This window comes from Temnothorax curvispinosus, unplaced genomic scaffold (genome assembly GCF_003070985.1).
Source record: "Temnothorax curvispinosus isolate PA1 unplaced genomic scaffold, ASM307098v1 QBEX01003408.1, whole genome shotgun sequence".
Taxonomy (NCBI): Eukaryota; Metazoa; Arthropoda; class Insecta; order Hymenoptera; family Formicidae; genus Temnothorax; species Temnothorax curvispinosus.
In genome coordinates, this window is record NW_020213188.1 from 129,702 (window position 1) to 144,714 (window position 15,013).

Consider the following 15,013-nt stretch of genomic DNA (forward strand, 5'->3'; position numbering starts at 1 on the left):
CTATCCGATTATTTAAACAACGGTTATTAAATTTATTAAATAGATACATAAAAAGAAATTATATTGTACGAGAACAACTGAATTGTTTCCACGTAATTATACATCGAATTATGTTTTACTTTTAATTAACATATATATAATATTCACTTTGTAAATGTAAGGTATCGAGAAATCAAGAGTACTGGAGCGTACCAACCGCACGGTCGAAATGCACCCAGCGAAGTAACGAAATACTTTGCCTCCGATCTCCGATCCACGACAGAAATAGTATCGTTCACCTAGTAATAGGTGAATCGAGCACTCGGCTGCAATATATAACCCAAGACCCAATTTATCGTTGTCATTCTATACTCTTTAATGATGTGCGCGTATTATGCTCGCGATATCCGATAAGCGATATCACTTTAGACTTTTTCGTATACTTATATCTTAATTCTTCTTATTTATTAATTAGAAATAAATTAATAAATTTAAAAATCATATATCATTAAATTATTTTATAATCTTTTAAAATACTTTTTATTTTTAAATGTAAAAATAGCTAAATAAAATATTCTGATGTTATTGATTGATATTGCAATATTTTCTAAAGTTTAATAGATAGATTTATTTTTGTATCGACAATATCATATAATAATAAGCGCACGTTACCGAAAGTTATTCGCAAATATTAACGTGAATATTAACTGATATTGCTACAAAAATGTATTTATATTTTTCGAAAGACCAGATTGTGTGGCGAGTATTCGTACTGATAAAAATAACACGGTTTCTGCTTGCTCATAAAATAAGAGAAGAAGAGCCGGGTGAAGAGAAGAATGACTCGCGTTTTTGAAGTGTTCTTAAATTTTTTCTTTATAAAATATGAATCTAGATTTCTTTCTTTTATACTATTTAATGCTTAATGTTTTGCGTACAGAAGAGAGAGAGAGAAAGAGAGAGAGAGAGAGAGAGAGAGAAGTTTATGTTGTAAATTTATATATTCAGGTCACGCTATAAATGCAACGTATGAAAGTAGTGGCAACTATACTTAGTAATAACAGATCAAAAATATTTAATTTAAAGCAAAAATAATGTTATCAAATTTCAAAGTAGCAGCTAGTATACTTATATGTTCTTTTCGATTCTGCGTTCGCTCATCGGATGACTATTTTATCTATCGTTGACTGGGAATTTTGAATGAGCTACGTTGGACTGGGTAACGCGAGTATTAATAACTTGTGACACCGTTGCAATATTTCGAATATTATTTCCAACATTTCACACAGAAGAAAATGAAAGAATTAAAATAATCATATTATCGCAATATTAGAAAATGAGTTGTTAATAAAAAGCAAGTAAAATACAAAGTAAAAATGTGCAAATGATATCAACTTACCAATTTCTACTTTAGCACTACAAACCGCTCTACCAGCCGCGTTTTCCGCTACGCAAGAGATAGTACCGACATGTGCGTCTCCGACCACAGGAATTGTCAGAACTTGTCGATCCCCGCTAACGGAAACCAGAAAATCTTTCCCATGAACTGGCCGTTCATTAAACAACCAATGAATCTATAAAAAAGAAATATTCATAATAAAATCCGCTGTTAATTAATCAAATAAGAAATAAGCACATTGAACACGTGTATACACGTGTATCAAGAAAAAATATGTACAAATGTTTACATTTTCGTTATATTCGATAATTTACAATTTTGATAAGGAGACGAGAAAGATGTTAACGAAGTACATGGTACCTCGGTGACAAGATCACAGTTCTTCGCGTCACATCGAAAGTTCCATCTTATGCTCCGCGGCGCGACTGCAATCGAGCTTTTCACATCAAGTATATTGTTCGCGTTTAAATATAACTCGTCGGGCACAAAATTACTTTTACCCCGTCCTGACAGGCCGGCCAACCTCTCATCTAGACGTTGTCAATGCAATACGTGACTAATGCAAATTTTAAAACGCTAAGACTTCAAGCACCACAAATCAACAATCTTCTTACTATAACGTTCATTATATGATACTTCAAACAATCTTATAATACAAATAAGTTATAGGATATAATATTCTATTAAGTTTGCTTCTTTATATAACGTTTGATATTGCTTACGTTTAGTATTAATTACGTTTAGTATATTCCTTATTGTCTATCTCATTAATTGTGATCAAACAAAAATCATATTATTCTTAATATTGTAGACTATGACTATAATATCCGACTCTTTAGTGTTTTTCTTTGTACACAATAATACTTATAAAGCTTACTTTATTAAGAACAGACATAATATGATTATCATTATGCTTACAAATTCTAAGAATTAACAAGTTTTTATGTCCACTAATTTTTTTAGCTTTATTAGGATTTTTCAGTGTAGCCGACTTTTAAAAAAGGCATGAAGATTTGTTTCATCATACGCGAGAACACATAAAAAATACAATATGTAATTTTTGAAAGAAATTGCCTTTAATTGCCTTTAATTTACCTTAGGAGAAGGTTTACCAGCGACGATGCATTCGAATTTTGTTGAAACTCCTTCGAGTACTTTTCTGTCCTGAAACGTTTCTTTAAATGTTGGTTGAATCAGTTTTTCTTCCATCTGGATAAATTCTTCGTTCCTTTTAAAATCACCAAGCGATTTCACAACCAATCTGGCGAAAGCTTTTGCTTCGCCATGTATGTTTATGGCTTTCGCCACGTAATTGCTCTTATCTTCCGGTATCGTTGATGAAATTTGTAAAAAGGCTGTTCCATCTTTTCTTTCTCCAATCTATTACGCGTTGTAACGCAATTTTACAAAAAAAAAATATATATATATATATATATATATATATATAGTATATAGTATATATTATGATTATTTCAGTAAACATTACATGAAATGCAATTTGTGCCAAATACAAATACGCTCACCAAAATCCTTTCATTATGAATCATTTCACCGTCATCTGAATACCATCTTAAATCAGGTTTAGGTTCTCCAATTACGACACATTCGAAAATTGCATTTTCGCCTTCAGCCACCAGCAAATCCGTAGGAAGTTTCACGAACTTGGGCACGAAACCTGCACTGGTGAGGGTTTCGTCCTTTTCCTTCACTCGATCGATTACGTCCGAGATGTGAGATGCCGCTAGAAATAGAAAAAAAAGTATTATGTATAAACATGAAATATTAAATTTTTAAAAGAATATAAATTATACATACGCGTAATTGTTAATGTACACTGACTAGAAGCTTCACCACCAGAATTAATAGCAACTACTTTATAAACACCGGCGTCATCCAAGAAAGCTTCATGAATAATTAATGAACACCGATCACCTTGGAAGAGTAATTGGAAGTCTGACGACTCTTTTACAGGTTGTTCATCGTGGTACCAAATTACCTAAACAGTCACAAAGTTAATGGGAAAAGAAATTATGTATAAAGATGAAAAATTTCTGGGAACATATCTGTTATAATAAAGTTTACCTCCGGTTCAGGTTGACCTACAATCACGCAATCTAGCCTAGTTGATTGTCCTTCTTGAATTTTAAGATCCTGCAGAGGTAACTGAAATTTCGGGACTATTGGTTCTGTGTCGCTACAAACAAAATCGGATTCGCTGGTTTCATGGAGCAAACGTCCTTTCACAGAAACGGTACAAGCTGCGGTGGCTTTTCCGATTTCATTACTGGCAGTCACCGTGTAAGATCCGGCATCTTTCGGAAAAGCTTCCGTAATGATCAGGCATGTTCGAGCACCGTCCGTTTCAATCTGATGGATAAATATACAAATGATTACGTTAAATGATTATGTTAAATATATTAAAATAATTATAATGCCTCTTATCTTACTTTATGATATTTGCTTTCTTCAATTAGCTTTCCATCGTGAGTCCAAATTAATTCGGGAACTGGATCTCCATTAGCCTCGCATTCTAATTTCACTCTTTGCCCTGCCCTGGCCATAATATTTGATAACGGTACCACGAAATATGGTTTCTTTGCGGAAATTTGCGCGGCTAAAATTACGTTATATTTACGTAAATAGAAAAAGTATACATGTTTTTAATGCGTCATTACAAAAAAAAAACATGATTATCAACATATCATTACGAGACTTACGTTTCACGTCTAAAGAAGCAGTAGTAGACGACTGTCCCCATTGATTTGTTGCTTTACAGGTATACGAAGCTTTGTCTTCCAAGAAAACTTCGTCAAACTTCAAAACAGCTTCTCCATTATTGAAAGTAATAACATAGTCTGGCGAATTATCGATGTTGACATCATTTTTGTACCATTGGACCGTTGGGAGAGGATTTCCTTTAACAGTGCACTCTAATTTATGACAGCATCCTTCCCTCGCAAAAGAGGGCTGCAATTCTTTCAGGAAAACGGGGGCATTTGGTTGTTCTTCCGTGATAATTTCTACATTTAAATTTACATTTTTAATTTAATTTAAATAGTCGATGTATAAGTAAATGTAGTACACTACTACTCTTAATAAAATTCGCATGTAAATCAAGTTACCTTTGACAGTGAGAGTGGCCGATGTTTCGACAGAGCCATGAATATTAAACGCCCGGCAAGTGTATTTGGCAGAATCCTCAGCAAATGTCTCTTCTATTTTTAAAGTACAAACGCCGTTTACATAAGTTGTTAAATAGTCTGGATTATTCAAAATCGATATTCCATCTTTGTACCATACTATTTCTGGTATTGGCTGACCAATTAAATGGCATTCAAAACTAAATTCTTTGCCTTCTTGAACTGTCGCATCACTCAAAGGAACTGTGAATTCTGCTGGAGCTAATGAGACGATTTTGTCTTCTGTTTGTGCTTCTTTAGCATATTCGTCGCGTATCTCCTCAGATACGAGCTTCCTTGGTGGGCTAATTTCCTTCTGAATAACCGGAACACTTTTCTCGACTTCCGTCTGTAATTATAACGAGCATAAATTTTACAATTGTAGAATTAATAAATAATTGAGATACGCCGTTTAAAGTACCTTTTGAAGAATATGAATTTCTTTCGTTGTCACGGCGGAAGTAATTGTCTCTTCAATTATGGTTTGATCAGTTTGGGCGGAGACGGAATGAGAACTGCAGGGGAGAACAATTTTTCGTGCTTCTGCCTCTTTTAATTTTTTCGCTTCCATCGCAGCTTTATCTAAAGTCTCAGCAGCAAGCTGTTCCGCAAGTTTTTTCGCGTTTTCCGCTTCCGTCTTTGCAGCTTCCGCCGCGGCCATCTCTATTTTAGCAGCTTGTAGCTTCTTATCAGCTTCTAGCTTCTCGATTCGCAGTTTCTCTCGGAGTTGTTCAGCATTCTGTAAATTTTGACTCAAGGTACGCAACTCGGAAGAAATGACTACGAAGGAATCCAACATTTGCCGATTCTCTACTACCACCTCGTTGAATTGCGGAAGTCTGTCTGTACCTAAAACATTACATTGCAAACAGATCATTTTTCACACTTATTTTATTTGGCACGCACTTTCTCATAAATATGATGCCGCTTTTACCGAAAACTATTGTCGATAATTGTTTCAGCTTCTCAATTCTCTTCTCCTGCTGCTCTTCGCCAGGCTTTATATAAGCATCAATCTCTCGCAGTAAGTCGATGGCTTCTGCAGGCACTTTTACGGTTGTTGCCTTACGTGCAACAATTACTAAAAGTTTGCTACCTTCCCTAAACCACTGTTTGGCTTCTTCCAAGAGTACGAAATAGTCAATACTTAAATTCATTCTCTTCTTAATATCCCTAACGTATTTCATCAGATGATCCCATCTGTTTCGCAGAGATAAAATTTCATCCGTCACTTGTGGAGTTAATGGAACAATTGTTTCTTCTGTTTTTCTTACAAAAGTCTCAATTCTTTCTTCCAAAATCTAGTAACAAATATATAAATTAACATTAAAGTCTTTTCGTAATTTTATTGTAGTCTCGATTAGCTCAATCTCAATAATATATTATTTATACCGTTATCGTTTGTTCAAACTGTTCAAAGGCAGCCAGTGTCGCTTTCGATACCGATAAATTGTCACCAATTTTTCCATCCATATTTTTTAGTTGTTCGTGTAATTCACGTAGATCCGAATTAATCTTTTCAATGTCTTCTCTAAAAATGCAAAGACGTCGATGTTTTTCGAGACAACTTGACGTTTCGGTTTGGAACGATTCGAATTTGATCCTCGTGGAGTCTATCGTGCGTTTTAGTTTCTCGATATCTTGTGTTGCTGATTCTAGCGGCTCCTGTAGTCTGATATTGTCGATTATTGTTTCAGATTTTGCACGTACTCGTAGTAAAGATTCCGTAATAAATGTCTTTAATGTTTCAAATTTGTTTAATGAACCATTTACATCAATCAACTTTGTAGAACTTGATGCACGTTCAGCTTCTTGCTTTGCTTCTTCAATTTTACGCTCGATCTTGAAAGCGACGAAAAAAAAGAATAATTTACATATTTCAAGACATACGTATATGAGTTAAATAGCGTTGTATATCGCGTTAAATGCGTATTTGAAAATCTGTCTTACCTCCTCGAGATACTTAAAGATAGAAATTAAAGATTCTAATAATATCTCGTAATCATTGACGATAGTGTTCACCTTTTCATGCATTTGCACAAGTCTCTCTGAGATTTGCTCGACTGCTTTAGCTTCACCTAATTTCATTAAATATTTTAATTAAATATGTCTCGTTAAATGCAACATATAGCACAAATATGTTCTGCAAATGGTTACCTCTCTCAACAAATACTTGAATGCATTTGATTCGAGCATCCAGTTGTTCAAGAGCTTTGTTCAATTCCGATAGAACCCGTTTTCTTACATCTTCCAAATTATCCAAAATATCAATTATTCTGGAAGATCGTATTGTTATCACTGGATACAACGTTGTCTCAAGTTTTGTAATCCACGCTAATGTCTGCAGTAGAATAAATCAATGTGAGACAGTGAGAGAGTGAATTGAGTGAGTGAGCAAGCGAGATATTAATAAATGACACAAAAGTAGGTACTTTTACGAACATTTTTCTATGCTTTTTTTCTTGTCTTATTTTAAGGAATTATTTTATAAAATAAATTAAAAACAGATGCTACACAAGTAAACTTAATATAAAAAAGATAAAAGGGATTGTAAAAAAAAAAAGAACGGAACAGAAGTACAAAATTTAACAATATAAATTAAAAATCACACCTTTGTACATTCTTCTACTTTTTGATCACATTCCATTTGCCTTTGTCTCATTATTTGGACAGTAGTCTGCAATTTTTTCCATAACTCTGTCATAACCAATTGTCGATTGGCAAACTTTTCTAGAAGAGTTTGAACACACAGACAAGCTTGCGATACATCGAGATAACAGTCATCAATCTGCAAGGAAAGAATATAGATGCAATTCTTTGTATAATACCTTAAAGTTTCTTGAAATAATAACAATAAATTTTTAAAATTAAAGGATACTTTATGAGCTGCTTACATTGTTTGCTTCATTGAGAAATGCTTTCGCATGATGATCGACTTTTTTGTAAAAAGATTCAACAGATTTCCATCTTTTTTCTAGTTCACTAAATATAGCCTCATCCAATACATTATCATGATTTTTCAATTCGTTATCGATAGAATCCATTTCATGAGTCAATTTTTCCACAATCTCATAAAACTGTATATAAATGATACCCAATTCGATTCTCTTTACCATTGCAATCTTTGTTTTCGTCCATTCGTCTTGAAGATTTTTTATTTTTAATTGTAATTCGTATTTCTGTATTTCGTCCAGGCGTTCTATGATTGGAAGAATTTCCAATTCTAAATGATCTACTTCCTCACTTTTATTTTCCAATTCAGCTAGCAATTGACAATGAACTCGACGAAAATCGCATGCCATTGCCAAATCTCTGCCCATATCTTGATGTTTTTGAAGAAAGACTTTGGCAGTATTAGTTAGCCAAGCTTGTAATACGTCGTGCTTATCTAAAAATGTAGCGAGTATTCTCGACACCTCCAAATTTTCTTCTTTATGAGCCGTACATTGTTCCATCAAACAAAGTTTGCGATTCTCCAATTTTTCTATAGTATTTCTTACACCCTATGAACATAGCATACATATATTTAATACTATATGATTCAATCGTTATATTATTTTATCTTTAAATAAAATATCACAACACAAATAATAAAGACTTACTGTGGAATGTCCAGTAACACAGTAAAAAAATTAGTGAACAGACGATTTATAATTTGTATATATTTAGTGATAATAACAGCTTAACTTTATAGCATATAAATACAATATTAATTAATCAACGGATCTGACCTCGGCACCAGGCGCTTCTCTTCTCGTGATATCTAGCAGCGTATATCCTTCTGACAATGGCTTTGAAGTTATGTCTTCTATCGCAGCCACGGTCTCCGCATGAAAACGTGCGAGTCGAGCAGAATAAGAAGGATACTCAGTTGCCATCAACTCAATTTCCAGCTGGTCCAGTTTTGTGATAGCCTGATTGCATTGATTGCATTGAATATTAAGCATTCAAGTTTAAATAGATATACGTGACTCAATTAAGTTATGAAAATATTACATATTTTACTGTGATTAGTCCACTATTATATAGATTAAAAACTTGGAAACACTTACCGATTGTGCACAATCGAAAAAGGCTATTGACCTATTTAACAACATATTGTATTGATCTAAATCGTTGATATAATCGGCAGCGGTGCTAAGAATCGCATATGCCTGTTCGGTCGCTTGTTCGCCTGCAAAGTGTCCCGATGACACTAATCGTTCGGTCGATTTGGTTATTTTAATGGCCTTATCTTGAAACTCCTAGAAAATAGTGAATTTTTCTTTTAAAATAACACATTACTTTGTATAATATATACATTATACATACTATACAATGCTTCTCAAAGATCAAGAGAGTAGAATATATCTAGTTATATATCTAACATGTAATTAGTATGTAATATTAGTTAAATTGATTTCTTTTCGGGTACCTTTGCTTCGACTTGCAACTTTTTTAATTCAAAAAGAAGCAGCTCTACGTTAGATACAGAATCTCCCAATTGATCGCAACTACCCTCCAATGCAGCGATTCTGTCATTGAGAATTTCCTCGAGATCACGAAGATCAGTCGCGAGCAGCGCGAGAGCAAGACATTGCTCCAATTGAGTCTTTCTGTTACGAAAAGATGTCTCGATCAGCCGTCTTCTATCGTGAAGTTCTTCCAGCCATTTTTCAACTCGCAACACAGCTACCAAAATATGATATTCTTATGTATAAAAAAGTCTTAATTTTATGACAGCGAGCTAGCTAACAATAAGTTGATGAGCAAATAATTATTTGCAGGTATTGGATAAACATTTTAAACATAAACATACCATAATTGGCTTCATCTTTAATCGTATCCGGCCTAGAATCTAAAGTGCCTTCGTTCATCAATTCCTTGAGTCCATCCAATAATGCCTTACCCTCTCGCAACGCACCCATCAACGCTTCCAACATATCTTTGCGAAGATCCTGGATCTTCGATAGAAAACTTTTTACTGCTTCTATCTCGATCGGTAGTAACGTGTCGTTACATGCCATTTCCAACGCCTCCATACTTTCTCTACATTCTGCCGCGCGACTATTAAAAAAAAAATCTATTTTATTAAATAATTAATTTAAAGTACAAATCACATATGCTTAATTAATTACATTATATACCATTGAAATAATACATTTCGGTCGAGTATCTCCTTACGACGTTCTAAAAGTTGATTTACATCACGCCATGCCTGACCTAACGTCTCCGCCATGGCAGTGTATACTTCTGCTCTTGGTCTCTGAGTCGCGATTAATTGATCAGCTTGTCGCAATAATTCTTCCACCGGGCTTTGTTTATTCTGATTAGAACAAAGTTTTAATTAACGGAGACTTTAAGCAATATGTATTTAATTATATCTAATACAACTTTTACACATAATTTAAAATTTAGCTTGGTACTTAAAACTTCACCTGTAATCGAAGTAACACTTGATCGTGCGCGTTTGAGAGTTCCGTGGCTTCCTTTACGGAAGCACCAAGTTTCGTTAATTCTGGTTGTAACTCGAGTATTTTCAGTTTTAGCCATTCGCCGCTCTAAACAAAAACGATCCGATAATGAAACATAGTAATCAAACCAGATACCAACCTTCCGACGGTCGATCAACGAGCATAGCTAAATTGAATATTATTAATATATAACGCGTTCGTTTTGTGGAATTGTCATTTTCGTAATTGATAGAATATTGTATCCAATATTTTAAATAATTGTAGAGTACAATAAACTACAAAGAGAGAAAATGTCAAAAAATATTTGCTCATTTATGCCATGCAGCAATATAAAGATTGTTTTAACTCAAATAAATTTCGAAATCATCTAACAGTAACTCATATATATAATGTCGTAAATCAAATTCAGAACCGAGATTTTTTCCTTTAACATAACATATTATTAAAAAGAAGAGATGGAAAATGAAAAACGAGTGTAGACAGAGATCGGTCCTCCAGAGTTCATCGACCTCATGAGGTTAGGCCGCAGAAAGGAGCAAGATATGTTTCCATTTTCATCTTTGGCATACTGCCGAATAACTACGTTTGAATTGACCATTTCTCTCTTCTGGTATATATCGCCACTCAAGCGATAAAATTATTTCTTTATTTTTAAGCGTGGGTACGCGAGATGTATAGTATTTTATAACAATTTTTTTAAAGATATCGAAATAATTGACGAAGCGCAATTAAAGAATACTCGACACATTTGTTGAAAATTTGAGAAATATTTTTATGTTGTATTATAAGAAAAAAAGATATGATTCGTGATTTAGAGTCAGAGTGAAAGCGAGTCTTATGGCCAACAGCTCAAGTTGAACGTCAAGTCACGTGTATATGTACAGATACGAAGAAAAACTTTACGCGTTGTGAAATAACTCATGTGATCAAACGTGACTATATTTGGCATATGCTAAAAATTGGACTGGGCAACTTGATTCGATAAAAGATAAAAACTCAATATAATTTATATAGCAAAAAATATTATCCAACGACAAAAATAATTGAATTAATTGTGTTTTATTTTTTTAGGTATAATTTGTTGAAAATTTTTTTATATCTAATAAACGCGACATAAAACAACGTGCAATACAAGTACTTGGTTAACTTGGTAAATTCTCATGCTTTTGGCGATGTTATAGTAACTACATTGTAACGATATGTCCACGTATGTCTAGGAATCTCTACGTAATATTTTCTCTCTTATTGTTAGTTTGGACGTAAAAGTACTATTGTCAGATTGTAGGTACGATATAGGCGAATAAGGTACGGTAATACGGTAAAAGGAAGAATCATGCCACTCGTCCGGGCCACTGAGCCGGGCCAGGTTGAGTCCAAGCTGCCTCGAGCCGTCTCGCACATATATATAATACCGGTTTGTTAGATTATACGAGAGTGTGCGCGGATCCATGCCACGAGAGATCTCTCTTGGTTCGATACGAGTTCACCGATTACCCAATCTATTTATCAATTAGTTTTGCAGGATCCTGGATCCATTATCTAGAGTTTAGTATAATTTAAATTGTAATTTATATTAGGATAAAAATTTATAAGCATAAATGTTTCTTGTCTTTCAAATCGCATAAAATTAAATATTTAATTATATACGTTATGAAAACATTGATTTTATTTTCCGGCTTTCTTCGCTTGAGAAATATTCGAAGTAATAAAGATTTAAATTTGTAATTAGTATAAAGTGGAAACGGAATGCTTAAAATGTAACTTGCATGCCATGGATCGTGTGATCGTGATCCTAAATACTTCGGAATCCACCGTAATGTATATGCAAGATGGGTTTATCTGATCATGGTGGTGTGTAATGGGAGTTACTGTACCTAGCGGTTAAATTTATCCTTCGTGGAGTTTCGGGAGACTCGTTTTGCTCAGCGGATACCTAAAACGCTTACGGTTTCGAGAGGACTCGGAAATAGCTATAGACCGAAGCAACCGAATCCCGAAATATCTACACCATAGCGTCATATATGAAATCGCAATGGAAGATTTATTCTTTACTAACAATAAGAATTATTTGAATTAAACAATTTAAAGGCTACCTTAAATTATTTTGTTTTTGGTTTTTTTTTAAATTTCAAGTAAAATTAATTGAAATTACTCGCGTGACGGAACAAGACCGTAACAATGAAAAATATAAATATTATTATTAAGATGCAACGCATATGTTTCTTACTTGAAGTAAAGCGATTACTACACGCGTTTCTCCGCTTTGTACAGCTATGGTACTTATAGTGGTAGTTGGCGAGATGATTTGTTGCGGCGTATCCTCGTCTCTTTGCATCACTATTCCTGAATTCATCTCAACGGATTCTTCAGGATGCACGTGTGCCTCCATCGAGTCAGGACCGTCCACCATCATCGTTAATTTTATCTTTTGTGCCATAATCAAAACGTTTCAGATATGTGTTAGTAGACTAGATGACTCTCAGTTATAATCGCGATATAATTACGTGGCGAAATACTCACTGGATATTGATATATGTTACGAGTTGTGCAATATGACTGATAATATAGCTGCTGAAAATTAAGAGAGTGTTATGCGACGTTATAGTGATATCATACGTTTTGACCGGACACAGTGACTTCAATGCCTGGGGCTAAATATATTACAGTGACGTACGTCGATCTAAAACGCGACACAATAAACACCTAGCTCATCGATATTTTCAAAGATTTTACAGAAATATCCATATATTTAACATATTCTTTAGTTGGCGCAATTGTCTTCTGTGATTGACGTTATTTTTGGCACTTTACCAAAAGTGCTCACGAAAATTCCGTAAATATTGTATAGAATATGATTATATCTGTGCCGCGCCAAAAAAAACTTTCTTTTGCGATTCGACATTTTTTAAATTCTTGTCTTGTCAATTTGCACTAATTTCTTAAAACAAAACAAAACAAAAATAGAAAAAAATGTAAATTCTCGTCAAAGTCAGAATATTTCTTGTACGCAAAGAAAGAATAATTTTAACAATTTGTCAATTCACAATGAATTAAGTTGTAATGGATTAAAAAATGCTTGCATACTCTAAAATATCCGGTTTCTCTCTCTTTGATATAACATATTAATACTTTATGTAGATATATTTATACGGTGACGTCATCTACGGAGACGAACAAATGGTAGAATAAAACCGGACTGACTGGTAGCGTTCTTTCAACGACTAGTATATCACGGTAAAAATCACGTGTAACCGAAGATGATCCGATAGACGATAGAAGGATCAATCGATGTTGTGAAAAGTTTCTTTATATATTTCTTTATTATATTAAGATAAGTTTATGATTTTCCCTTTTCTATTACGTTAGAGAACTGTTTATGTATAAGCACATAATTTAATCAACTCTTCACATGTTAAAGAAATTCCTTGATTAAAAAATGTAAATGCTCGGCAATTAGTATAAATTTGTAGCATTAATGCATAATTATGAATTATCTGTTTATAATTTAATGGATATGTTTGACAAGTTTTCGTTCTCTTATGTAGTTTAAGTTGAAAAGATGGAAAAATTTTTTTTGGTTTCTTTCAATAAGTTGCAAATCCATGACATTTCTCGACATTTTAATTCAATATGCGATGCATTAAGTTATATTATTTTTCATGTTTCTTCGGAGCATAATTTTTTTACTTGGCACGATATAACAATCACCTAAATTCAATTCGCGGCGTTGTAGTAATAATGACGACAACAACGGCAGTAACACTCGCGTGACACATGTCACGAGTGTATCACGTCACTAGCCGATCGGTTGCAGTAACCGGCCGAACCAAGACTGAACTGGCCGCGGCGCGGCATAGCGCGGCACGGCCTCCGGCCTCCGGACCCTCCGGTTAGCCTCCGGCTGGCTGCCTCCCGCTCACCTTCGTCGCGCTCGTCGAGCACGATCTACAGAGACTATACAGAGCAAAATTGCGCGGCGCAACAGCATCGAACGAAAGTGGAATTCTCGGTCGTAAATGAAAGAAAGGTCGTTGGGTGTAATAAATGGTCGCACCCAGTATATTTCAAATGGGTATTTTGTTAAGAATTATCCATTTCTTTTAAACATCTTTTATTTATAAAAATAACAAATGCGTCATGCGATACACCCTAAAAATCCATGAGAGCGTATTATATAAAATTTTTACTTGCATCAATAAAGTTACAAACAGCATAACAATTAACAAACGTGCAGTTAACAATTCTTAAGTCTTTCAATACTGCAGTCGATTCTATATGGCATATGATATCCTCAACATAAATTATCTCTATAGATAACATCTCTTTAACATCTCTGATCAAAATCGTAAGACTTATATTGATAACATTTACTCTCATCAAATCCTTCATATAAAATTTGTCTTCATCAAAGCTGCAAATAATTTTCGCTGTAAGGATTAGATAGGCAATCTCATCGTTGTATTTAATGCATTAATAAAGGAACAAAAGCTTAAGCTTAAGAACATATAAAAAAATAAGAATTATACCAAACGGATATTCCAAACAAGTAGCTAGCACATATTAAAATGTGACAAATAAGGAATTTGAAACGAAAGAAGCCAGTCAAGCGTCGGTCAAAGCTAGTAGCTTTGTCATCACAATTACATTTGCGAACTCGATTAGACTCACCTTCCTCGCTTTTTCAAGAAAATCTTCCGAATTATCATCCTTCTTTATCGGTGATATTTCAATTCCGCTATCCTCGTGATGTTGTAAAAGATCTTGTGAAGACAATGGTTCACCATCGTACTCTTTCAAATTAGAGCACGTGCTTTCATTCAGCATATGTTCTCGATTTTTCGTAAGTTTCGTTGCAATATTTTGATCTGATTGAACCTTTTTTAAATTTTTGCCCATATAATTTTTAGATTCTTCTATTAGAAAAAGAATTAATAATAAACTAATTAATATAATAAGCTTATTAATATTTATCATTATACATATATACATATATTACTATGCTC

The 15,013-nt window shown here is 33.9% G+C and overlaps 1 protein-coding gene across 6 annotated transcripts in view; it reads right to left on the bottom strand.

Annotated features, from left to right (window-relative positions):
• The window catches only part of LOC112452449 (muscle M-line assembly protein unc-89-like), a 28,301-nt gene that overhangs the window by 10,381 nt on the left and 2,907 nt on the right, over positions 1-15,013 (bottom strand). For 3 of the 6 annotated variants that reach the window (XM_025012660.1, XM_025012659.1, XM_025012655.1), the window contains exons 6-27: positions 14,679-14,923; positions 9,975-10,097; positions 9,684-9,862; positions 9,356-9,603; positions 8,972-9,228; positions 8,610-8,801; positions 8,289-8,471; positions 7,452-8,060; positions 7,169-7,345; positions 6,715-6,898; positions 6,508-6,635; positions 5,950-6,399; positions 5,492-5,858; positions 4,979-5,406; positions 4,501-4,906; positions 4,096-4,398; positions 3,826-3,992; positions 3,461-3,745; positions 3,194-3,374; positions 2,902-3,119; positions 2,474-2,758; positions 1,379-1,553 (exon numbers count right to left, since the gene is read on the bottom strand). In XM_025012660.1, coding sequence (XP_024868428.1) covers positions 1,379-1,553; positions 2,474-2,758; positions 2,902-3,119; positions 3,194-3,374; positions 3,461-3,745; positions 3,826-3,992; positions 4,096-4,398; positions 4,501-4,906; positions 4,979-5,406; positions 5,492-5,858; positions 5,950-6,399; positions 6,508-6,635; positions 6,715-6,898; positions 7,169-7,345; positions 7,452-8,060; positions 8,289-8,471; positions 8,610-8,801; positions 8,972-9,228; positions 9,356-9,603; positions 9,684-9,862; positions 9,975-10,097; positions 14,679-14,923 — 5,790 coding nt within the window. Of the gene's footprint in view, positions 1-1,378; positions 1,554-2,473; positions 2,759-2,901; positions 3,120-3,193; positions 3,375-3,460; positions 3,746-3,825; positions 3,993-4,095; positions 4,399-4,500; positions 4,907-4,978; positions 5,407-5,491; positions 5,859-5,949; positions 6,400-6,507; positions 6,636-6,714; positions 6,899-7,168; positions 7,346-7,451; positions 8,061-8,288; positions 8,472-8,609; positions 8,802-8,971; positions 9,229-9,355; positions 9,604-9,683; positions 9,863-9,974; positions 10,098-12,237; positions 12,436-12,530; positions 12,582-13,718; positions 13,839-14,678; positions 14,924-15,013 lie in introns of those variants that run through there. The other 3 variants (XM_025012657.1, XM_025012658.1, XM_025012656.1) reach the window with 3 other exon arrangements.